At 31.9% G+C, this 21,642-nt stretch overlaps 8 protein-coding genes across 9 annotated transcripts; 3 read left to right on the top strand and 5 right to left on the bottom strand.

Annotated features, from left to right (window-relative positions):
• The first annotated feature begins 234 nt into the window (after positions 1 to 234).
• Positions 235 to 1,998, top strand: LOC128398005 (mitotic checkpoint protein BUB3-like). The gene is made up of 2 exons (XM_053358809.1): positions 235 to 592; positions 684 to 1,998. The coding sequence occupies exons 1-2, from the start codon at positions 389 to 391 to the stop codon at positions 1,470 to 1,472; spliced, it is 993 nt and encodes a 330-aa protein (XP_053214784.1). The 5' UTR covers positions 235 to 388; the 3' UTR covers positions 1,473 to 1,998.
• Positions 1,943 to 2,652, bottom strand: LOC128398006 (uncharacterized). The gene has a single exon (XM_053358810.1). The coding sequence runs from the start codon at positions 2,648 to 2,650 to the stop codon at positions 1,943 to 1,945; it is 708 nt and encodes a 235-aa protein (XP_053214785.1). The 5' UTR covers positions 2,651 to 2,652.
• Positions 2,653 to 2,949: 297 nt separating this feature from the next.
• On the bottom strand, positions 2,950 to 4,007 carry LOC128398007 (transmembrane emp24 domain-containing protein eca-like). Its single transcript, XM_053358811.1, has 2 exons — positions 3,646 to 4,007; positions 2,950 to 3,481 (listed from the first exon to the last, which is right to left on the bottom strand). Exons 1-2 carry the CDS (start codon positions 3,896 to 3,898, stop codon positions 3,081 to 3,083), a joined length of 654 nt encoding a protein of 217 aa, XP_053214786.1. The 5' UTR covers positions 3,899 to 4,007; the 3' UTR covers positions 2,950 to 3,080.
• A 274-nt stretch (positions 4,008 to 4,281) lies between these two features.
• Positions 4,282 to 6,071, top strand: LOC128398003 (NADH-ubiquinone oxidoreductase 49 kDa subunit-like). The gene has a single exon (XM_053358808.1). The coding sequence runs from the start codon at positions 4,435 to 4,437 to the stop codon at positions 5,875 to 5,877; it is 1,443 nt and encodes a 480-aa protein (XP_053214783.1). The 5' UTR covers positions 4,282 to 4,434; the 3' UTR covers positions 5,878 to 6,071.
• A 2,252-nt stretch (positions 6,072 to 8,323) lies between these two features.
• Positions 8,324 to 14,377, bottom strand: LOC128397709 (limbic system-associated membrane protein-like). The gene is made up of 7 exons (XM_053358454.1): positions 14,036 to 14,377; positions 11,250 to 11,443; positions 10,969 to 11,173; positions 10,706 to 10,891; positions 10,470 to 10,601; positions 10,074 to 10,394; positions 8,324 to 8,699 (listed from the first exon to the last, which is right to left on the bottom strand). Exons 1-7 carry the CDS (start codon positions 14,121 to 14,123, stop codon positions 8,425 to 8,427), a joined length of 1,401 nt encoding a protein of 466 aa, XP_053214429.1. The 5' UTR covers positions 14,124 to 14,377; the 3' UTR covers positions 8,324 to 8,424.
• Positions 14,378 to 16,092: 1,715 nt separating this feature from the next.
• On the bottom strand, positions 16,093 to 18,437 carry LOC128397968 (charged multivesicular body protein 5-like). The gene is made up of 8 exons (XM_053358768.1): positions 18,295 to 18,437; positions 17,336 to 17,423; positions 17,165 to 17,269; positions 16,952 to 17,092; positions 16,804 to 16,875; positions 16,624 to 16,732; positions 16,442 to 16,551; positions 16,093 to 16,374 (listed from the first exon to the last, which is right to left on the bottom strand). Exons 2-8 carry the CDS (start codon positions 17,402 to 17,404, stop codon positions 16,327 to 16,329), a joined length of 654 nt encoding a protein of 217 aa, XP_053214743.1. The 5' UTR covers positions 17,405 to 17,423; positions 18,295 to 18,437; the 3' UTR covers positions 16,093 to 16,326.
• Positions 18,438 to 18,493: 56 nt separating this feature from the next.
• On the top strand, positions 18,494 to 19,362 carry LOC128397972 (ATP synthase subunit delta, mitochondrial-like). Its single transcript, XM_053358773.1, has 3 exons — positions 18,494 to 18,738; positions 18,809 to 18,962; positions 19,070 to 19,362. Exons 1-3 carry the CDS (start codon positions 18,616 to 18,618, stop codon positions 19,279 to 19,281), a joined length of 489 nt encoding a protein of 162 aa, XP_053214748.1. The 5' UTR covers positions 18,494 to 18,615; the 3' UTR covers positions 19,282 to 19,362.
• A 796-nt stretch (positions 19,363 to 20,158) lies between these two features.
• LOC128397966 (EKC/KEOPS complex subunit Tp53rkb-like) lies at positions 20,159 to 21,636 on the bottom strand. Of its 2 annotated transcripts, XM_053358766.1 has the most exons (4): positions 21,577 to 21,636; positions 21,439 to 21,501; positions 20,753 to 21,037; positions 20,159 to 20,675 (listed from the first exon to the last, which is right to left on the bottom strand). In XM_053358766.1, the coding sequence occupies exons 2-4, from the start codon at positions 21,449 to 21,451 to the stop codon at positions 20,305 to 20,307; spliced, it is 669 nt and encodes a 222-aa protein (XP_053214741.1). In that variant the 5' UTR covers positions 21,452 to 21,501; positions 21,577 to 21,636; the 3' UTR covers positions 20,159 to 20,304. The 2 variants fall into 2 exon arrangements, with proteins under 2 accessions (XP_053214741.1, XP_053214742.1); XM_053358767.1 differs by having other exon boundaries at positions 21,439 to 21,577.
• Positions 21,637 to 21,642: the final 6 nt, after the last annotated feature.

Here is a 21,642-nt window from a genome sequence, read left to right as displayed (position 1 = left end):
TCATTTTTGTTCATTTACTTTCCGTCTATTTTCAGGTTTTCCATTCTATTGTGCATAAATATTGATTTCGAAAATATTGTTTAAATTGATTGTTCTAAATAATTAATTTTCCTTCTTAATTGAGTTTCAATTTGTTTCCTTTTTCTTGTGTCGTTACGCTTTTTTCTTATTGAACGTCCCCTTCTTCAATTCGGTTGCCATGACTACGCGGGGCTATTTTGAATTTTTGTTAACCGTCTTTTTGTTTGACTCTCTTGTTGTTAATCTGATTCAATTTTATTGTTTCTTTTTCGCTTTTTAATTACAATTATTTTTTTATATTGCTGACTAATTGTTGTTAGAAATTGTTCTTTTTGTGTGTGTGTCAACTATTTAGTCTGTAATTACAATGACCCTTTTGGAAAACACTAATGAATTCAAGTTGGAATCACCGCCAACCGACTGTATACAAAACATTAAATTTGGATTAACGTCTTCACAATTTCTGTTAACCGCTTCTTGGGACACTCATGTCCGTCTGTATGATATTACTGTAAATAAATTGAAAACTCAATATAAACATAATTCACCAGTTCTCGATTGTTGTTTCCAAGTAAGTTTCAAGAGATAATTGGTTCTTCCTTCAATCTTTTCTTTTGCTAATTTTAGTTTGATTTTTATGTTGTTTCTTTAACCGTCTTTAGGATAACAATCATGCCTGGAGTGGTGGTTTCGATCAACAAGTCAAGATCTTTGACTTAGCTGCCGGTGTTGAAACTGTTGCTGGTTCTCATAATGGAGCAATTAGATGCGTTGAATATGCTCCTGATATCAATGTTGTCATTACTGGAGGTTGGGATGCTTGTGTCAAACTATGGGACGCTCGATCACCGTCACCATCAGGCTCTTTTGCTCAGCCTGACAAAATTTACACTATGGACGTTTGTGGAGAGACATTAGTGGTTGGAACTGCTGGTCGTCGAGTTCTTGTTTGGGATCTCAGGAATATGTCCTATGTTCAACAAAGGCGAGAATCTTCACTAAAATACCAAACAAGGTACATAAAATGCTTCCCAAACAAACAAGGCTACGTTTTAAGCTCAATTGAGGGTAGAGTGTCCGTTGAATATTTTGACCCAGCGCCCGAAGCTCAGAAGAAAAAATATGCCTTTAAATGTCATAGAAACAAAGATACGACCACAGGAATCGAAAACATTTACCCAGTTAATGCAATTTCGTTCCATAAAGTATATAATACATTTGCCACCGGTGGTTCAGATGGTTTCGTCAATATTTGGGATGGTTTCAATAAGAAAAGACTTTGCCAGTTCCACAAATACCCGACAAGTATCAGTTCTCTTGCGTTTTCGCCTGACAACAATTACCTTGCCATCGCTTCCTCTTACCTTTTCGAGACATCAGATGCCAAAGATATTCCAGCGGACAACATTTTCATTCGTCGTGTAACCGACCATGAAACTAAACCCAAGTAATCACATCACTAGATTTCTCTCTCTCCCTCTCTTCCTCCTCTTCCATATCAATCACTCTAATTACCTTTTTCCAATTCCTAACAAGATTTGCTCCCTCAACACTATTCACCTTTTATTCTGATTCATTGTTTTTCTTGAATCGGAAACCCAAGTACTCATTAAGGTTTTTTCATAAAAAATCTTATAATTGCACTTTAAACACAATTAATGTATCATTTTTTTACTTGTTGCACAAACTTTAATCTGATCACCTCTCAGTAATTAAGCAACTAATCATCACTTTAATAGCATTTAGCATTTTGGTTTACCCATCAAATTAACTTAATCAAATTCAATAAATGAAACTTTACATTTATTGTAATTAAAAAATGTTACACTGCTGAAAAAAAAACGTTTGAGAAAACAATATGTGATAATCAAAAGAATCTTAATTGTTCATTTCCACTTTTCAATCACTAATTGTTGTGGAATTAAAAGAAATAAGCATTCGCCGGTTGGTCCTCAGTAAATTGACTATCCCATTTAATGAGATCTTCTTGTGATTTACTTTTTCCATAATAATCAAAACAACTATAAAAAGATCCGAAGCATTTAATTGTTGCTCTTTCTTCAGCTTTCGAATCAACAATTTCCTCATGATTAACATTCTCGTCGAGCGCTTCAGTTGTTTCGCTCATTGAATCGAATTGTGAATTTTCCAGTTTGATTTCAGTTCTCGTGATCGGCGATGATGATGTGGAAGAAGATGAATCTGATTCATAATTGATTTTCTTGTTTCGTTTCAATTTTTTCAAATGAATTTTGTCTTTGGTGAAATAAGGATGTTCATACTCGTGATAATCTGTTTCACAATTGATCTTACGAAAACCATAAAGGTTTAATTGTCGAGTGAAGGAAGAAAAATTGACCGTTTTGAATCCGAGTAAATTGACCCTCAGTCCATATTGTAATTCCTTCGGATCGATGCCGATCGCTCTTCCATTTTTGGACCATTTGATTGATTCAATTTCATCAGATTCAACGAGATTCCAAAGTTTCTCAGGAAATTTTATTCTTTTTTCAGATTTACCCTTTTCTTCAGCTTTTTCTTCAAACTGTTCATCGCAATCAATTGGATAAGATGATTGGATCAATTGTGATTTAATAATCTCAGAAGATTGTTTTCTCGTCAATACCATTGCCTGATTATATCTGGATAATGAAAATACAACCAATTGGCCTAAAAACTAGTGGACAATTAAAAACAATCACATTTGTCAAGAGTAAACTGATTGAAATGAGTTTTAATCTTTTGTCTATCATATCCTGAAGAGCTTAACAATTACATTGTTGTCTTTTTAAATTCTGGGAATTACAAATTAAATATAATGACTTCTTGTATCGAATCAGTGGTGAAAATTGGATTAGACTTTTAATCTTTTCACTCTACGCGGATCGCGTTGGATAAACACAATACCCGAGAAATTAGGCAAACTGATTGGAATAAAAAATTTATATAAGGCTTTGTCACCGTAAATGAAGAAAAGATCTCCCTTTCCATACTGATAGTTGATGATAATGTGAGAAAAAAAAGATCAATGGTGAACATTGATCTTTGTGGACAGTTTTTTACACCAATTTCTTTGCTTCGAAGAAACTCTTAAGATGCTTCATTTGCCAAAAGCCCATGACGACAAGAATAACCGTTTGTCCCAATGACCACCATAAAACTCGAGAATTGGTACTTTCACTGGTTTGTCTAAATCTTTCCTCGCGATACCTTTGATAGTTCTGTTCTTTTGTAATCTGTTCCACTTGATCCAAAAGCTGTCTAACTCTTAATTGTAACTCGCTAAGTTTCTCTTTCTGCTGAACATGAGCATAATCAACAGCGTGTTCACCGACTTGAATATCCAAATGGACTCGTAATTGTGAACCAGCAAACCATCGAGTAGAGTTTGAGTAAAGACAAATTATGTGCTCGCCCGGAACATGTGATGTAAATGAAAATCGTCCTTCAGAGCTGTAAACTATAGACAGAGAAAATAAATCAACAAGAAAAAAAGAGATTAATGTAACTCAAAACATAAATAGATCTCAAGAAAAGATGACGTTCCAAATGTCATTTAGTAAACAAAACACCCGACTCGGTATAACCTCAATTCTTTCATCTTATCAACACAGGTCAACTCACCTTTAGAGAGCATTATTTTATCATCTGGATCTCTTACTTCAACATGCATCCCAATTCCTGGCGATGAAGGCATATAACCTCCAGTTTGGGGATCAAATAATTGACATTTATAATTTCCTACAACAAGAGTCTCATCTGGTATTTCCTCAATGAAACATTTCCTTTCGGTTTCCCCTATATGGAAATAAAGGCAATCAGCCAATTGAATTAAGAACACTAATAATAAAGTGAAAGAAATGCTAGATGGGAACATAATTAACTACAATGGAACAAAAGTTACAATCAATATAAATTAATAAACAATTTGATAAGAATAAACCATTGACCAAATTTTTTAAATCTCTCAAATGAGACAAATGAGACACGTTACCTGATGGAGAGAAATTCTAGCGACTGGATCGCCATCTATGGGCAATGGAAATAGTCTTGGACTTGGAATCAAATTGAAACTTGACTTGAGAAATTAATCGCAATTAAAGATGATTTAATTGTTTTGCTTATTGGGAGAATCAGGGGACAGTCCAAATCTTGAATTCAATTGGAGTATTGTAAGTGTTTAATTAAATTCGCTAGTTGCTAAATTCTCTGCGATTCTGTAAATATCGATATTTTATTTCGATACTTGATATCGATACAAATTCTTGCGTTTGTTTTGATTGGAAAAGAAATGAAAAAATGAACTGATCAACATCTTAATCATTTCTAATTTTACTTGTTTATTATTGTTCGGGTCAATTTTCGTCCAATCTAATTACTACTGTAACATCTTCCAACTGTCAATAGAACATTATGACTTCTCTATTAAGCCTACTCAATATTGGACGAACTCTTGGTGGCAGATCAACACTTACCTTCATTAAAGGTCATCAATCTGCTTGTGGCTTGTTAAATAATGTAACTGATCGTCGAACTGATAAACAACAGGCCCGTGGAGCCCGTCAATGGTTTCCAGATAGACAATGGTACGAGGAAATGCATTCACCAATCGGTATTCCTGTCGATTTACCAGAACTGGAATGGGTCCCTAAAGAACAGCCATGGATTAGGCCTAAACCCTATGAAAAAGTGATACAAAATACAAGGTTTAATTTTGGTCCTCAACATCCCGCTGCTCATGGTGTACTTCGGTTAATTTGTGAAGTCGATGGAGAACAAATTATTCGTTTAGATCCACACATTGGACTTCTCCATAGAGCAACTGAAAAACTGATTGAATACAAAACATACACTCAAGCCTTACCCTACATGGATCGTCTTGATTATGTTTCCATGATGGTTAATGAGCAATGTTATTCTCTAGCAATTGAGAAACTTTTAAACATGGAGATACCCAAAAGAGCTAAATATATTAGAGTTTTGTTCGCAGAAATTACCCGTTGTCTTAATCATATGATGAACATTGGAACACAAGCCTTGGATTTGGGAGCAATTACTCCATTTTTCTGGCTTTTTGAAGAAAGAGAAAAATTATGTGAATTCTATGAGAGAGTATCTGGAGCTCGTATGCATGCAGCTTATGTAAGACCCGGCGGAGTTTCTCAAGACATACCCATGGGGCTAATGGACGATATCTATCAGTGGGCTCAACAATTTCCAAACCGAATTGATGAAATCGAAGAGCTATTAACTGGAAGTGAAATTTTCCGAGCTCGAACCATAGATATTGGTGTAATTTCAGCAGCTGATGCATTAAATTGTGGCTTCAGTGGAGTAATGGTGAGAGGAAGTGGCATCAAATGGGATCTCAGGAAAACTCAACCATACGACGATTACCAAGACTTTGAATTCAATGTTCCTGTCGGTATAAAAGGTGATTGTTATGATCGTTATCTTTGTCGAATGAATGAAATGAGAGAATCTGTTCGAATTATCGAACAATGTTTGAATAAAATGCCCGGTGGTCCTGTTAGAGCAGAAGATAATAAAGTAGTTAATCCATCGAGATCAGAAATGAAATCATCAATGGAATCTTTAATCCACCATTTCAAACTTTTCACTGAGGGATATCAAGTTCCAGCTGGGTCAACCTACACTGCAGTCGAAGCACCAAAAGGTGAATTCGGTCTCTATCTAGTGTCCGATGGGACAAGTCGCCCTTACAGATGTAAAATTAAGGCTCCTGGTTTCGCCCATTTAGCAGCAATGGACAAGATTTGCAAAGGTTCATACCTTGCCGATGTAGTGGCCGTTATTGGTACATTAGATATCGTCTTTGGTGAAATCGATCGGTAAACATATGATCCAGAAAACAACAGAAAACTATCCCTTTAATTGTAAATCTTATCCCACCCACACTCTGGAAATTGAAATGAGTTGACAATACAAAATCTAACAGGAACTCCCAAAGGCTATAGTGAATTTCATTGTTGAGTAATAAAATAAGCTCCATATTGTACAGTCTGAATAAAAAAAAGTAATTCCATCAATATTAATTTCCAATCAAAATTGGTTCAGTGAAATAACACTTATCATATGTTATGATCAAGTTGTTGATTTGATAACAATTAATGTGAAACTTTTGAAGGTTAAATTGAAAATGTAAATGAAAATATAACAGAATAACTCACTCATTTTAATCACTCTTAATTTGAAGTAATTAACAGGAACTTCATTTCATCAGAATATCATTAGTCGCTTTAATAATAATACAAATTGTCGTGCATGAGTAAATTGATGAACAGTTTACTGATCATGATGAAGGGAGAAATAAATATTTCACTAATAATGTTCATCTCGGTTCATCATCATAATCGTAATTTTTATTATTCTGACTAATCTGAAGCTGATTAGAATGTTAAATTATATTTAATTTTGTTTTGTTTTCCTTTTAATTGTCCACCAAATACCCACGATAATCAATCTATTAGAATGAGACTCAAACTTTTTCAGTTAATCAGATAACTAAAAGATTCAATAGTTATCGTAACAATTAACAATCTAATTAATACGTTTAATTGTCAACACAATTAGAAACCAATGAAACGATTAATGATTAACAACTTGACAAGTTTACCTGATTAAACAATAATTAAGACACAGAAATGAAATAACAATTAGTTGATTGTTACTAATCAAACGATAACTGCACAAGAATTGAATCAATATCAAAACTAATTATTGGTTAACTACAGTAAAAATTGTGATTGAAAATGCGAAAAATCAATCAATTACAAGTTGATTAATTAAAGATTAAATTTCGCAATTAAAAATTAGATGATAATCATTTCAACTAACAGTTAACTCGAGAGCAACAATCAAATGCAAATGCATTAAAGGTGAATTGAGATTAACCGGTAAAGTGTTAATCTATTGATGATCATGTTAATAATGTAAAAATTATTCTAATAAATTATTACCCTGATCTTGTGAGATTATCTTGAATTGTATAGGAATCTGAATAGAGAAGAAGCAAAAAATATCTAACCTATAAAAAGTAATTCTTATATTCAGGGTAACCATGAATTCCCATGATGATCAGTTGCATGTTAACATGATTGAGAAGGTTATCAAAATGAGTTACATAAACATACAAACACTTTCTTATTTATTCATATTATTATTATCAGTTGTTGAGATGATGATGATCATGGTGATGATGATGATAAGTATGATGATAATGATAATCATGATGATAACAAATCTTTAACGGTGAAATATCATTGAGATATTGATAGAACTGAAAATGGGAACAAATAAGTTGAATTTCGAGTTGATTGTTAAATATTTATGATTCAATTGTAATCATGATGATATAAATTGTATTTCCCTGCTAATATGATTAACAATAAATGAGTCACAAACAATTAATTTTGATTGGTATTAATATTACAATTAACCAATCGAAAAGTTTTTGTAAACTTTTTGTTTACCTCAATTTAAACAGCAAAAAATTAGTTAACTTTAATTACTATGTTTCAATTGCTTAACTAATTTACAAGTTTACTAATTAAATATTTAAATTTTTTATTCACATAATAATTAGCTAATTGTAACTCCAAGTCCAATTAGCTTGATTATACAGGCCGTTCTTTTATCCACTAAGACTATTTGACTGAATATCTCAAGAATTAAAAGTCCCATGAATGTCAAACTTGACCAGAGGACTGAACAGAATTGATGTGCTTGACCTTAAGATTTTCAAGGCCATTGAGGTCATTTCCATAAGAATACGGAGAAAGATCATTTTTAGGTCACCAAGTGAAATAGCATATCAAATTACTCAATTTACTCGGCTCTGAACATCCGAGACTCGAGAAATTTGGAGACCCACTGAAGCCGTTTGTCGAGATGAAGCTAATGTGTTCTTATGGAAATGACCTCAATGGCCTTGAAAATCTGCAGGTCAAGCACATCAATTCTGTTCAGTCCTCTGGTCAAGTTTGACATTCATGGGACTTTTAATTCTTGAGATATTCAGTCAAATAGTCTTAATGGATAAAAGAACGCCCTGTATTATAATATTAGTTTAAACTTAGCAATTAAATTTAAATTATTGACTTTACCACTCAAACTATTAAAATAAAAGTTGATTTATGTTATAAGTTGATTGATTGCTGGTGGTTTTAAATTTAATTGTCAGTACAATTAAATAATGTTACTCGAGAGATTTGATCATTATTTTGTTGGGGAAAATTTTTCCATTGTAATAATTAAATAGTCCAGTGATTGTAATAAACTTGAAAAAAACAAGATTTTATTGCATTTGCTGATTACAGAGTTAATTGAAAAAGACAAACAATCAATGGTTACAGTAAATTGTAAAATTGGCAAATTTCAACACTAACAATTAAGTCTAATTGTCAATAAAAGAATGGAAATTAAAAACATCGATTGACCCATTGAAGAGGCCGAATCCTTATTTGGTTGATTATAAGTGTCGTCAGGATAAGTCGCGAATCTTATATCACTTGCAATCCGATTATTATTGTTATTGTGGTTAGTTGATTCTGTTGTTGATTGTCTGGAAGAATTCAAATCAACTCTAACCGATTCAGATTCATCTGAGTCCTCAGCAGAAATTGAATTGCTATCAACTGGCTTTTGATAGTCCTTAACTGTTAATCAAAAGACAAACCGAATTAAAGTAATTAAACTGATTCCAATGATCATTATCATTTGTTTGTATTGAGCTTCAATGTTACTTTGATTGTAATCAGTGTTAATTTTGATGAAGATAATGATAATGACGATGATTAAGTTAGACCAGGATAACAGATTGATTAATTATTAACAATTTAACTCTATAAATGATCATGATTAAGATTCTGTTGGAAGAAAAAATCTAATAGGAAATTTCAAGAAACATCAGAATCCTCAGTAAGGATAATAATAATCACGATGATAATGATAACATAATCAAGTTGATAACCTAAACCAGTTATTCATCAACAATTAATAATTAATTAACTGGTTGTTAATAAACACAATCAACAGAAAACATAAACAAACAATTTCTCTCGAGTTCAATTAACAAAATCATCTGATGAAAGAAACTGATAATTTCAATGGTTAACGGTGATTCTAAATTGTTGATCAAGTAACTGGAATTAAATTCATGAAATTCAATTGATTCATGAATACGTGTTGAGTAAATCATACAATCAACTATGAAGGAGGAGATAATGATGATAACATGGGAGTTCAATGGGAGTTACTGGGTGTGGCTGTCAACTGATTACATGACAATAATTATTATCCAATTAAGGCTCAAATTGCCAGTGATCAAGTTGATTGTTGAAAGTGTTATCGATAAGGTTTATGTTTAAAGCAATAAAGTTAAAATTAATGTTAAGGTTAATCAATTGGAAAGCGAAACTTAATCATCGTAATAATAATTGTAATGATAAAGATGATGAAGATAGATTATCATAATATTGTTAATTCCCATGGGATGATATGCAAACTGAATCAAAATTGTAATTCGTGACTCTAATTGCTGTTAAAGCAGAAGAAAAGAAAAATTTTCCTCTAATAATTAACCTTCCAACAATCAAATTAACCTTTCATCAATTATTGCTACTCTTTTAGACTTGACCATTTGGCAATTCATTTCTCATTGACTCCCAAGTTAATTGTTACCTGATAATTTTAATATAATCATGTTATCTGTATCACATTTATCATTATCATATTTATATCTAGTTAATTGTAATCTTTTGATTAGTTAGGTAGTTGATTGTATAGTCTTGGGTTAACAGTTATTATTTATTGTTAACCATTAAGCCTCAATCCTAGTCAATTGGAAAAGTTAATTGTTACATTATGACTATTTTTTCAGTTTGTTTATCATTTAAATTAACTGTTACCGTTATGGTCATTAACATTGTTTATTGGTTTATGTTTGTTGTTTTTGTATTGGTCAGTAATCAGTAATGATAATGAGCTTGGACAGTGGTGATTAACTGTTATCGATGTTAATTGTTACTTACCTTGCAAAAAGATACTTGATCGGGCTAATCCAAGAGTATTGTTGACAAAGCAAATGTATCGACCTGTATCATTATAATCTAGATCAATTATGGTTAATTGATAAGTTACCTTGAAGTGGTAAGTCTTAATCAGTTGGATTACGTATTTTGATCTGATTGTTGGTGTTGATTGTGGTGAGAGGGATGAACCAAGTAAAGAATCATTTTGATCAAGCCAAATATGATCAGCGATTGGACTTGATTCACTTGAGCATTGTAAGGTTACATTGGCTCCTTTTGTACCGGTCACACTTACTGAAGGTATTCTGATAACAGGAGCAACTGAAACATAGTAATTTAATCAATGTTGATTCATTCATCAAATCAAGTTAATTGTTCCAATAGAAAAGTACTTACATTGGACATAAATCATAATTCGTCTACTAACCGATGGCGGGATACTATTGGAAGCGATACAAAGATACGAACCCATGTTCCATCTTGTAATCGGATTGAAACTTAGTTCATCTCCGATAATCTTAGGCACACCTAAAGGTGATAATTAGTATCGATTTCTTGGTGTTAATGAGATGAGTTAATGGTAGAATAACATTCACTTCTATTGAATATCATGCATTTGGTTAATTGATTACCTGATGATTCTGGATATAATCCAGAACTTGGACTTGATTGATGAATCGCTCGGCCATCTTCACGACGCCATTCAATCGTTGGACTTGGATTACCGGAAGCACGACATGTTAAGGTCAGGTTACTATTTTCACGGACTGTTTTTTCACTTCCGCTAGTAAATGAACTTTCATCTATTCGAGGAGGTTCTGAATTTCAAATATGATATAAAACAATCAAACTGAATTCAAGTAATAAGAATGAAATTAACAACAATCAAACTTACCAACAACATTAAGATAACCAAGTTGAGATTTAGGTTCGAGCCAATTTATCCGACAAATATAAAATCCTCTGTCTTCGAGTGAAACATTTGAGATAATTAATAACCAATCATCTTTTTCCTGTCTAATCTTAATCCTCGGATTAGAAGATAATATTTGCTTGTTAATTGTTAAGTCAGAGTTTGACTCTAAATGATGCCATGATATCTGAAAAATTCAAAGATAATCGGCTACAATTAGCAACAATTTAACTTTCGATTTCCGTTGAAAATCAATAACTTACAATATTTTTCCCTAAATTTTTAACTGAACATCTCATGATCGCATCTTTACCGGTTATAATTGATAAATTGGGTACACTCTGGATGAATTCAGGTCTCCCTTGATTGTTACTGTTAATATTTGATACCAATAAGTGTTTACTTGAAGATAAATTGACCAAGTTGATTAGCATGATTAACAATAATACGATTGAATCTGTTAACAGATAAAAGCAAAAGCGACATGAGTGTTGATTGAATGAAATGCGAAATTGAAAAATTAATTGTCTCCCTTTTTCTTAATCAGACAAGTTAATCAATTTGACTTTTCAATGTTGATTCAGATAGGAAATTGCTTGTTGAGTGAATAGTTAATCATATTATCATGTTTATGAAAATAAACTTGAATAAATATGAATAAGTTTTCTTAGTAATTTAAGTTATCCAAATATTTCATGATAATATTATTCACACAATTGAAATTGATGCAACTGAATTTCAGGGTGAAATTTATCGGAAAATTGATATTCTTACTATCACAATATTGAACTTTCTTGTTTTAATCAATTATCATTAAGTGAATCATTCTTATTGATACTATCAGTTGATTGTTCTGAATTAATATCAACGTTAACAGGATTGATAACACTTATGATTATTTCTTGTTGAGGTTTTTATTGAGTAAATATTATTTTCTGATACTAATTTTGATTTGTATTCACTTTGATTTAGTTATATCAAATAGCTAAATTGTTAAAATAATCTCGATGATTATCAATCTAATCAGTGTGAATCTGCGGTTGACAGGGAAGAAAAAATCCTCTACTTGAGAATTTTCATTTCGAATGAAAGTTCTGAATATTCTGATGATTTCGATTATGTTCATGACTGATGTTAATGTTTAGAGTAAACAATTTAATCTAATTGACAAACAAACTTTTCATCACAAACTGTATCAATCCAACGAGATGATGATCAATATGAGATTGAAATTTGCCAAGAAATTGATTAGTTAACAATTACTTGTCAATCTCAACACTCATGAGATACTCATGATTCAATATCGAGCAATTAAATTAGCCAAATTAACCAATTAACTTGTTCTGATCTGATTCTGATACATGGTAACACTAAACTGAAGACATATTAGAATATGATTTCTTTGTTTCCAAATTATGACAAGATAAATGCGATTGTGAAAAAAATTCAGGACAAATTCATGAGCTAAAATCAGTTACATGTTAACTTTGTTTTGTCTTTCCTCTCTCAATCTATTGACAGATTTCATGTTGTTCAGTTCTTGATGAATGATCAGATCCATAGATCCAGATAACATCTTAATGGTTGACAAAACTAACTTGTAATACCTTATATCAAATTAACTGGAGAAACTAATAGTTGGAAGATTTTTTTGTTAAAAGTTAATTTCAATTTCTTGTTTATTATATTAATGTTTTTTTCTTATCCAGTGGTCATTGTATCGTCCACTATATACCAACAAAAACTAACCAATATTGGACAGTCTGTACTTGATGGACTCAGTTTTTTGTTGTTGTATTAGCACAAATAACACAAAGTATAACAATCTCACATGAGGTAAATAGTTTCAAGGGAATTGATTATCAACATGTCCAGTTAATATAATTTGTTAACAGTAATTTTGATAGAAAGGTAAACTAGTAAAGTAGATCTGGAAAGACTTAATTAACTGGTAATTGTGTAATTAAAATGCTAATCGCAGACAAACATAAGAACTGGAAACTGTTGGAAACTTCAATTAGATTCACAAGAAGTTTGAAAATTGTGACAAAATTTTACTTTTCTGTTTATAATTTTATTGTTATTTGTTTCTGTTGTTTGATACATAACTGTAAATGATAAAAATGAACCAAAATGATAATACTGATGATGATAAAGATGCTTGAAATAAGGAGTTGAAATAAGGTGTTGATAATCTTTATCATGTTAATGCCTCAATTTCAAAATTCTGAACATGATCTGAAATTTTCATCGGTCTTCTGAATCCTTAAGGGTTTAGGATTCAATGTTAAATTGCATCTGAAATGTGAAGATGAAACAAAACATATCTTGATATTAAATGGATTCCAAGGCCTAAAGTTTTGACTTGTTTATAAACATTAAACTATTTGTATTTATCAAATTGTGGTGATAACATATTTATATAAATTATCGTTATTATGGTTCATCATGATGAGTTTTTCCAAACAAAAAATTATTATAAAGAGTTAAAAGTTATCGAAATCATAACTTTCAATTCGAGGAAAAGTTTTTTTTTGTGCTAAAAGTTACGACCAATGGACTATTATTGCGATCAGAGGTTAATCAAGTTGATTGAAAGTGTAAATTGTTACAATTTCATTTTTCCGTTGAGATTGTTGCTTAAAATAATCAAATTGGAATCGGTTTTGTTTAAATTACTCTGAGAGTCAATTATCTTGTTTGATCAAATTGATTGTACATAATCATTGCCTATTACGTTTTTACCGATAGTGTCAATTATTGGCTCTATTAACTGGATTAAGAAGATACCGTTTGATTGATTGTGATAAATTAGATTGTCTTATTACGTGAGAGAAACTGGAAATAATTATTTATATTAAACACTAATATGATTAAGAGTATCATGGTAATCATGTTAATTCAATAATCAATCCATGATAAGAGTCTCTTGACAAATCATAATTATATTTGTAAAGAGACAATCAAGTGATACTGATGATTATTAAACCGCCAACAATTAAAATAGATTCACAGACAATTGATATGATTAAAATTTTGATTTACTTACCTCGTTGATTTACATGATTTTTAAACTTAGAAAACTTAACTAGTTCATTTAAATTGTTCCAAGTGGATTGAAAGTATTCAAATACCATTGAAGTTTTTTCGGTTCTAAACTTTTCCAATCCTTAGTTGGTTCCAATTTAATATTAACAATTAAACACAGTTAATTTTAATCACATAGCAAACAGAAGTTAGAAGTGAATAATTAGTCAGGGAACTAAATTGATTAACTTTTAGACGAGTAATTATCATTTACTTGATTAGAACAAAAAAAAAGTTCGATATTTTTTGTTACTCGAAACTTGGAGACAAACTTTTGATAAAATGAAAGTAAAAAGTGAGAGGATGATCATGGTGATCATGGTGATGATGATACTGATCATGATGTTGATCATGGTGATGATAATAATTCAGACGCAAGCGCTATCACAATCAACTATAGTTAGTTGATTGTTATTCTTGCAATTTAAACATGTGTATGATTAAACTGAACTTGAAATTGTCCATTTAAATCAAAGTAAACCAGATGATTAGGAAGCTTAATCACTAGTACAATTAGTCGTTGAAATTAAACGAACGGATTAAATTTACTAATCATCATTTAGATGACTGAATACGATGACAATCAAGTTAATTGTTTCATCCAACAGAAAATCAAGGTAATAATAAAAAGGCGAAAAAAAAGGATAAAAACCGTGAATCGAATAAATTAAATGATGAAGACTCTCATTTAATTTTAAATGGAAACAATTATCATCATTGATCTTCAACAACATTGTGACAATTTGTTGATTGTTTATAATCAAGCACGAAAAGTCCATTTAATTTGGTAACATTTTGGTTCTTCATTGATTATTGTAGATTGTATTTTGTTTGTTTCAATCTTGTCAACAAATCATCTTTGATCTCATCATGTTAATAGTGTTAATCATCATGATGATAATCATAATGGAGGTGGAAACTTATCAAGTGTATTCCTGATTTAAGGCGATACACGTTCACCTTTAACCCAAAAAGTTTTCCAATATATTTGACAATCTATTTTTTACCTCGAAAATATAAAAAATAACAATGGTGATGATCGTGTGGGTGGTGGAAGTGATTATGATCCAGTGTCCAGTTAGAGAGAGAGAGAGAGAGGGTCAGTTTTCATTCATCTTTATCATCATGAAAATACTGGTCTCATAATATCAGAGGAAAGTATGAACTGGCCACTGAGAGAAGGTGGAAATTGGTGGAGGTGGAAGAGGAAGAGGAAGATGAAAGTTATTCCATAGAAAATATCATCTTCATTTAGTATCATGTTCATCAATTCAATTCACGTTCATTCAAAACCAACTTTTTACTCATAATTTCATCTTCCTCCTTCTCTCTCATCCCTCATCTTCCTCTTCATCTCTTTATCAATAATAAAGTATAACAGTAAAATTATTGTCTCTTTTTATTATTACTGTTCAGCTGATTGTTGTCTTTTGTTATCATCAATCATCAAGTAGATTTGACAATTACACGTTGATTAGTTTACCTGTTTCATTTAAATGTTTCCATTGTTTTACTTCATGTTTCAACCTGAAGATGAATGATTAAACCGATGATTAGTATCATGAATATCCAGCGTTTCGTTTCATGCCCTATTAATTGTTACAATTGTTAATATTTTCTTTCTCCCAATTAATTAATTTGATTTATAATTTGTTTTTACTGTCCATTGATAACAAATGACTATAAAAAGAATGTTAATCAAACCTTAGATAAGTTTAATTAGTTGATTGTTGTGTAGGGATGATCAAGTGGTCCAGTCGTTTAGAAATGAATAATTGTTAATTAAAAAGTAACTTAATTGTTCAATTTACCTGAACAATTGATTTAAGAATTGAGAAAATCGTTGAGATATCATTTCTTTGAAGACTTTGAAAGTTTTTAGCTTGTTTTGAACCTTTTTATCCATCTATTAGTTTACGAACTGAAGTTAATTGTTAATTGCAAGACTTTGATTCTTAAGTTGATTGACAATTTGAAACGAAAGAAAAAGCGCGATTTTTGAAGGCATTTTGTTTGCAGTTTTAATTGTAAATGAATTTATTGTTGTAACAATAATACGTTTTGGTACATGAATAGTCAATACAACTGATAAAAGACTTGATTGAAGTGAAAATATTTAATTGGTGATTACATTATAACAAATATAATGGAAATGGTTTATTTTGTCTCAAGAATCAAGGATTTTGTTAATTTTTCAATTTCTGCACAAAAGTTTGATGGTTGAGTTAATGAGTGACGTTTCCTTGGATTTAATTAAGAGGCAGGAATCCTGGGTAAGCCAAACTCGTCGACCAAATCATCCTGATGAACAATAAAGATGATAGATTGTTAATTACGAGTTATTTTACAACGGAATAGAAAAACTTACAGTGGTCGATTCTGTTCCGGGTTCTTTGGTTGGGGCTGATGGGACACCGATTCCTTCGAGATACGAGGTATCAGCGTCAGAGACTAATTCATCACCAAGAGCTTCTAATTCTGTTTTGAAAGAGAATTATAAATGATACAGATTAGTAATAATTCCTTTAAGTTATTCGTTGATTAACTCACCCGCTTCCAATTCAGCTTCATCGACATCAGGGACTCCGTAACTTCTGCCTAATGCCTCTTGAACTTCATTGGCTTGATCAAGCATATCCTCCAATTCATCTTGAAGATCCTGGAGATTCAATTGAAAAACACAATAGATGAATTCCAATAACACAGAGAGAAAAAAAATCTTATATTTACCTCGATATCATCGATGTTTACTTTCTTATATTCCTTTTTCATTTGAGTGACTCCGATCTTCATGGCATCCATCTGAAGGAGATTAGTGAAAGATGTGATCAGTTCGCATATAATTAGAGAAAGTAATTAAGTAATGAGATGGATTTACCGTCACTTTAGTGTCTTTTAACATTTGAGTAGCAAAATTTGCTTGTTCCATGTTGAATGATTGAGCCATTAAATTTTCTCGTTGTTGTTCATACATCTTTTTTTGCTTTAAAACTCTCATGGCCTTTTGCATTAAGGATTGCTGATTATTGGAAATGAGAATAAAATTGATTAAGATGACAAATTGATAGAAATTCGATTAATTGTTTCCTACCTTTGCAGCTCCAGGTCTCATCTTCTTCATTTGATCTTTGTATTTCACAAGTTCCGCATCGAGCTTTGCAATTTTCTTGTCAATGGAATCAGCTCTACTATCAACCTGTAGGAAAAACACAAAGAGTAACGACAATCAGTTAATTGAACAATTTGCAGGTTAATTACTCACATTGGCAATACAATCCGATATGTTTGGAGGAGCTTCTTTGGGTTTACCTCGACCGAAAAGACGATTCATTTTGGCGATGATAGAAAACCTGGAAGGCATTAGGAAAGAAAATATAACAACAGAATTACATAGATACTCGATACTCAGGTGGTTTGATGAATTGTCAAAACGGTTAAAGGTCTGAATTAACTAATGAATTCATGAGAAGGAGGGTAATCAGAGGTGGAGCTTAATTCATCCTTTTTCTTTGTGATGAATTTCATTGAAGAAACTGCTCTTTCTTCATAAGCTGCCAATGAACTTTCATAACCAATGAGATTAGTTAGGCAACCATCATGTAGATATCACTTCTTTCGAGTAACTTTGTTGATTACATCTAAATTATTTTCTATTTAATATGGTTTTCATGGCGAATGTGTAGTTTCCAGAGAACAGGTTCTCTATTATCATCAACAGGGCTCAGTGGTGTTCACCTTGAGGTAAACAAGGGCTACTTCAACCAGAACAATTCAGAGATTAAATTCATTTCTACTTTAAAGATTCAAGGGGAAACATGAAACAACCATTTCAAAATTGAAGTTTCATGAATATTGGAACAAATCAAATTACTTTAGTGTGAATCGGGAAAAATCATTTCAACTGTGTGAACTGAATCAATTGTCACTCGATATGTTTGTTCAATAGGTTTACAATAAGAAGTGTTGACATTTTCATGAGTAATTGTTTCTAGGAGTCTGTGAATCATTTAGGTGGTGTAACCACACCAAAGATATCAATCGAAAGCTTCGAAAATTCAATTGATTATGAATATTCTTGTGCTTCCTCAATTGATTCAGCCATTGAAATGATTAAAACAATACAGTAAAAATTTTTAAATATTAAAGAAAGTGAAAAATGTAAACAAAGGAAATGAGATAATCACTCGATAACCATTTCTCAGAATTGAACAACAATCTTACCTGGTCTAGGGTCTGGAGAGATGAGAGATGATCCGATTTAAGTAAAATAGAAGATTAAAAGGTGGCCTGATTAAACAAAGGAAATTAAATAAACCAAGACAACTAATTAGCAAATTGTTTTCTTTTCATAATTTGAGTCATAATGTTGAGTCAAATCACGCGTCATGCGCATGCGCAGTTGACTTGATGATCGATCAGCTGGTTTGACCTTGTTCACCAGGCGAAGGATCAAAATTGTTATTACATTTGATTAAATTGTTGGATTAATTTTGTTTATTTTTTGTTCTTCCAATTGGATTTATTAAATTATTCATTTAGAAAATGGCTCTATTCATAAGATCATCTTTATCTCAATTGAGAAGTTTAACCCGATTAAGTAATCAAATGGTTTTGCCTTCTCGGTCTTATTCTGCCATGAGTTTCACCTTCGCATCTCCTTATGAGGTAAGTGTTGATCTTTATTTATTTCCATTGTAATTTAATTCTATTTTTTTTTGTCTTAATCATGTTTCAGGTCCACTATAAGGATGCTGATGTAAAGCAAATCGATGTACCATCTTTCAGTGGTACCTTTGGTATTCTCCCTCAACATGTTCCCACTTTGGCTGTATTGAAACCCGGTGTTGTTACTGTCTTTGAAAATGATGGAAACTCTAAAAAATATTTCGGTAATTAAACCCATTTAGATTAATCTGCATCTCAATGCTTGTCTCTCTTCAATTGTTTAATTGCTCACATTTGATACTGACTATTATTGTTTATTATTCTTGAACAGTGAGCAGTGGTACTGTTACCATCAATGAGGATTCATCCGTTCAGATACTTGCCGAAGAAGCTGTGCCATTGGATTTATTAGATGCGAATGCAGCTCGTGACGCTTTGAAAGACGCTCAGCTCGAGGAATCGAAAGCAACAAGTCCCGAGGATAAAGCTGCTGCTCAAGTAGCTATAGAAGTCAGTGAAGCTATCATTAAAGCAGTGGAATAAATCTCTAATTAGCTCAGACTAAATTGTTCATTATGTTAGATAAAATTGAAGAATAATAATAAATCCACTACAATAATTAAATGAGATGTTTTTTTAATAACAATAACATTAATTATTCAACGGATCAGTTTCGAGTGTTAACACATTAAGAAACATTAGAATTGTAAATGAAAAAATGAATTGCGAATTTAAATTGGATAAGGTTCATCCAACATCTCATTGTCCTCGATTGGTTTTTGCTTCTCTTGGATCATCGCATCGATTTGGGAATTGGCCTTAACTATCATCATTGCACAAGTTAATCTCTGTCGCATCTCTTCAATGATGTTATCACGATTCGGATAAGTGGGCATCATTGTCAATACTTTGACAGCATCTCGGATAAAGGTCACCGAATCATTAGCACATTTGATGATCATTGATCGTTCCTCTTGTTTATCCAACAAAATCCATGAAGTATTAGCTCTGGAAATGAGCTGATCAACAGTATTATTATGTTTAAGTCCAAACAATTTGATTGCCAAATTGATCGCTTCGTTTCGTCTGTCCAATGAACTCTCCAAATAGTCCATTGTGTTCAGTAGATCGGCCAAAGTGACCAAAACCTCGAACAGATTTTCGGATTGATTATCCGCCATTGGCTTCAGTTCGTTGACTAATTTCTCGAGTTTATCTTGAGCACTAAGTCTTCGTTTCGCTTTCAACATAACTCGAGCCATTTGTAGTTCGTTCTTGAAATTGTCCATAACTCGGTTGAGTAATAGAAACGAATGAAGAGGAAATTATTCAAATGGTTAGTTGAGAGATTGGACAACAATTGGCTTAAAAAATTCATAATTAGAACAGTTAACCAATCAAGATAATAAAATCAAGTTAATTGTTGGGAAGTATTAACTTTTAATTAGAGGGAAACTGTACAGGAGAAATTTGCATCTCGAATACTAAAAATGTATAACGGATTCGAATTTTATAAACTCCTTTAGAAGATTAGAAAAATAATAGTTAGAAACAAATCGAACAATTTTAACCAACCATATCCCGTTTTCTTCCTCGCGCTCGAACCTCATCCAATTTAGAAACGATCGCGTTAGCTACTGAAATACCAATCGATTCCATTTCTTTTTTGTATTTGTCGAGAAGAAAATTCGAGAAAAGATCCGAATCATCACGTCCACTAGTTAAAAGTGACCTTTCTAGAACATACAAATCGACTGCTCGATCTTCAGGAGTTGTGCTGAATGACGATAAGCCAAAATCAATCGGAACAATTGCACTAACGTCATTCTTGACCATGAAATTAGTCGTAGTTAAATCGCCATGAACCAAACCACATTTATGTACTTCAGCGATTACCATTCCAACTCGTTGAAATAAGTCTTGCAAACTGAAAAATTCTGAAATTGAGGTGAGTAGATGACAAATGAACAACATGAAAAACAGAAAGTGATGTTAATGTAATCAAAAGATTTACCTGATGAAATGGCTTCGTGAAATGTTGCAGCATTTTCAATCCGGGTCATGATAATGCTACTGTCTGATACACCGAGAATGGTTGGCATTGATTTTGAAAGAAAAGCTGATTTATTTTTAAGGTGATTGATCGCCTTAACCTCAGCCTTCATTCGTGATTTGGTCAATCTTTCATCTAATTGTGGATGACGATAAGTTTTGACAAACCTTTCTTTCCAAACAGCAGGGAAACCAATATAATCCAGAAAATAAATCCGAGCCTCAGCTCCTTGTTGGATCAATTCACCTGTCAACCACCGAATAGTGTCCAACAAGATAACAAAAGAAAAGAAAAGAAAAACCGGAAAAATTAAGCAATCAAAGTGATTAAATAAGTGATTAAAAGTGTAAGTTGAAACCAAACAAACAACCAGATTACAGAGTAAACACCGAATCAGATAATTTGAGCTGAGAGCCCTAAAAGGAGTTCAAACAAAACACTAATTCAACTTGCAAATACCAAGAAAATCCAACAATTGAATAGATGATCAGCTAAATTAAAAATCAATCAATTCTTAATTCGAAAATCAACTAAATTGATTGTACAGAAATCAACATGATCAACAAAATCAAAAGATTCCAAGAGAGACCAACATAGAAAAGTTGATCGTTAAAAGGTAACTTGAATCAATTCGACTTTATACTTACAATTAACCTTCATGAGCTATTGGAATACCAATTGACTAATTAGAACAATTAAATAGCAATTAACTGAAAAAAACACAATTTGAAAAAAGAAAACAATTAACTTCACATTTAATGGAAAAGTAGAAAATGTTTACCCACCTGATTGGAATTAACGATCTTTCTCCCGGCAGATGGAGTGAGAAGAAGAAGAAATTGAGTCAACAT

This window comes from Panonychus citri, unplaced genomic scaffold (assembly GCF_014898815.1).
Source record: "Panonychus citri isolate SS breed McGregor unplaced genomic scaffold, ASM1489881v1 Contig00040, whole genome shotgun sequence".
NCBI lineage: Eukaryota > Metazoa > Arthropoda > Arachnida > Trombidiformes > Tetranychidae > Panonychus > Panonychus citri.
The sequence above is the reverse complement of the archived record's forward strand: the minus strand, read 5'-3'. Positions and strand labels throughout refer to the sequence as shown.

What these genes read in the sequence shown, in the direction of transcription:
- LOC128398007 (XM_053358811.1), bottom strand. Translation starts at nt 3,898, where the DNA reads ATGTTCCCATCTAGCATTTCTTTCACTTTATTATTAGTGTTCTTAATT. An exon ending in TAAAATAATGCTCTCTAAAG is followed by an intron (nt 3,482 to 3,645) that starts GTGAGTTGACCT and finishes CTCTGTCTATAG; the next exon opens with TTTACAGCTCTGAAGGACGA.
- LOC128398006 (XM_053358810.1), bottom strand. Translation starts at nt 2,650, where the DNA reads ATGGTATTGACGAGAAAACAATCTTCTGAGATTATTAAATCACAATTG.
- LOC128398003 (XM_053358808.1), top strand. Translation starts at nt 4,435, where the DNA reads ATGACTTCTCTATTAAGCCTACTCAATATTGGACGAACTCTTGGTGGC.
- LOC128398005 (XM_053358809.1), top strand. Translation starts at nt 389, where the DNA reads ATGACCCTTTTGGAAAACACTAATGAATTCAAGTTGGAATCACCGCCA. An exon ending in TTCTCGATTGTTGTTTCCAA is followed by an intron (nt 593 to 683) that starts GTAAGTTTCAAG and finishes AACCGTCTTTAG; the next exon opens with GATAACAATCATGCCTGGAG.
- LOC128397966 (XM_053358766.1), bottom strand. An exon ending in TCACGAAGCCATTTCATCAG is followed by an intron (nt 20,676 to 20,752) that starts GTAAATCTTTTG and finishes CCTCAATTTCAG; the next exon opens with AATTTTTCAGTTTGCAAGAC.
- LOC128397968 (XM_053358768.1), bottom strand. Translation starts at nt 17,404, where the DNA reads ATGAATCGTCTTTTCGGTCGAGGTAAACCCAAAGAAGCTCCTCCAAAC. An exon ending in TAAACATCGATGATATCGAG is followed by an intron (nt 16,733 to 16,803) that starts GTAAATATAAGA and finishes TTGAATCTCCAG; the next exon opens with GATCTTCAAGATGAATTGGA. An exon ending in CCGGAACAGAATCGACCACT is followed by an intron (nt 16,375 to 16,441) that starts GTAAGTTTTTCT and finishes ATTGTTCATCAG; the next exon opens with GATGATTTGGTCGACGAGTT.
- LOC128397972 (XM_053358773.1), top strand. Translation starts at nt 18,616, where the DNA reads ATGGCTCTATTCATAAGATCATCTTTATCTCAATTGAGAAGTTTAACC. An exon ending in CCTTCGCATCTCCTTATGAG is followed by an intron (nt 18,739 to 18,808) that starts GTAAGTGTTGAT and finishes ATCATGTTTCAG; the next exon opens with GTCCACTATAAGGATGCTGA. An exon ending in AAACTCTAAAAAATATTTCG is followed by an intron (nt 18,963 to 19,069) that starts GTAATTAAACCC and finishes ATTCTTGAACAG; the next exon opens with TGAGCAGTGGTACTGTTACC.
- LOC128397709 (XM_053358454.1), bottom strand. Translation starts at nt 14,123, where the DNA reads ATGGTATTTGAATACTTTCAATCCACTTGGAACAATTTAAATGAACTA. An exon ending in AAATCATGTAAATCAACGAG is followed by an intron (nt 11,444 to 14,035) that starts GTAAGTAAATCA and finishes ATCTGTTAACAG; the next exon opens with ATTCAATCGTATTATTGTTA. An exon ending in AATTATGATTTATGTCCAAT is followed by an intron (nt 10,395 to 10,469) that starts GTAAGTACTTTT and finishes ACTATGTTTCAG; the next exon opens with TTGCTCCTGTTATCAGAATA.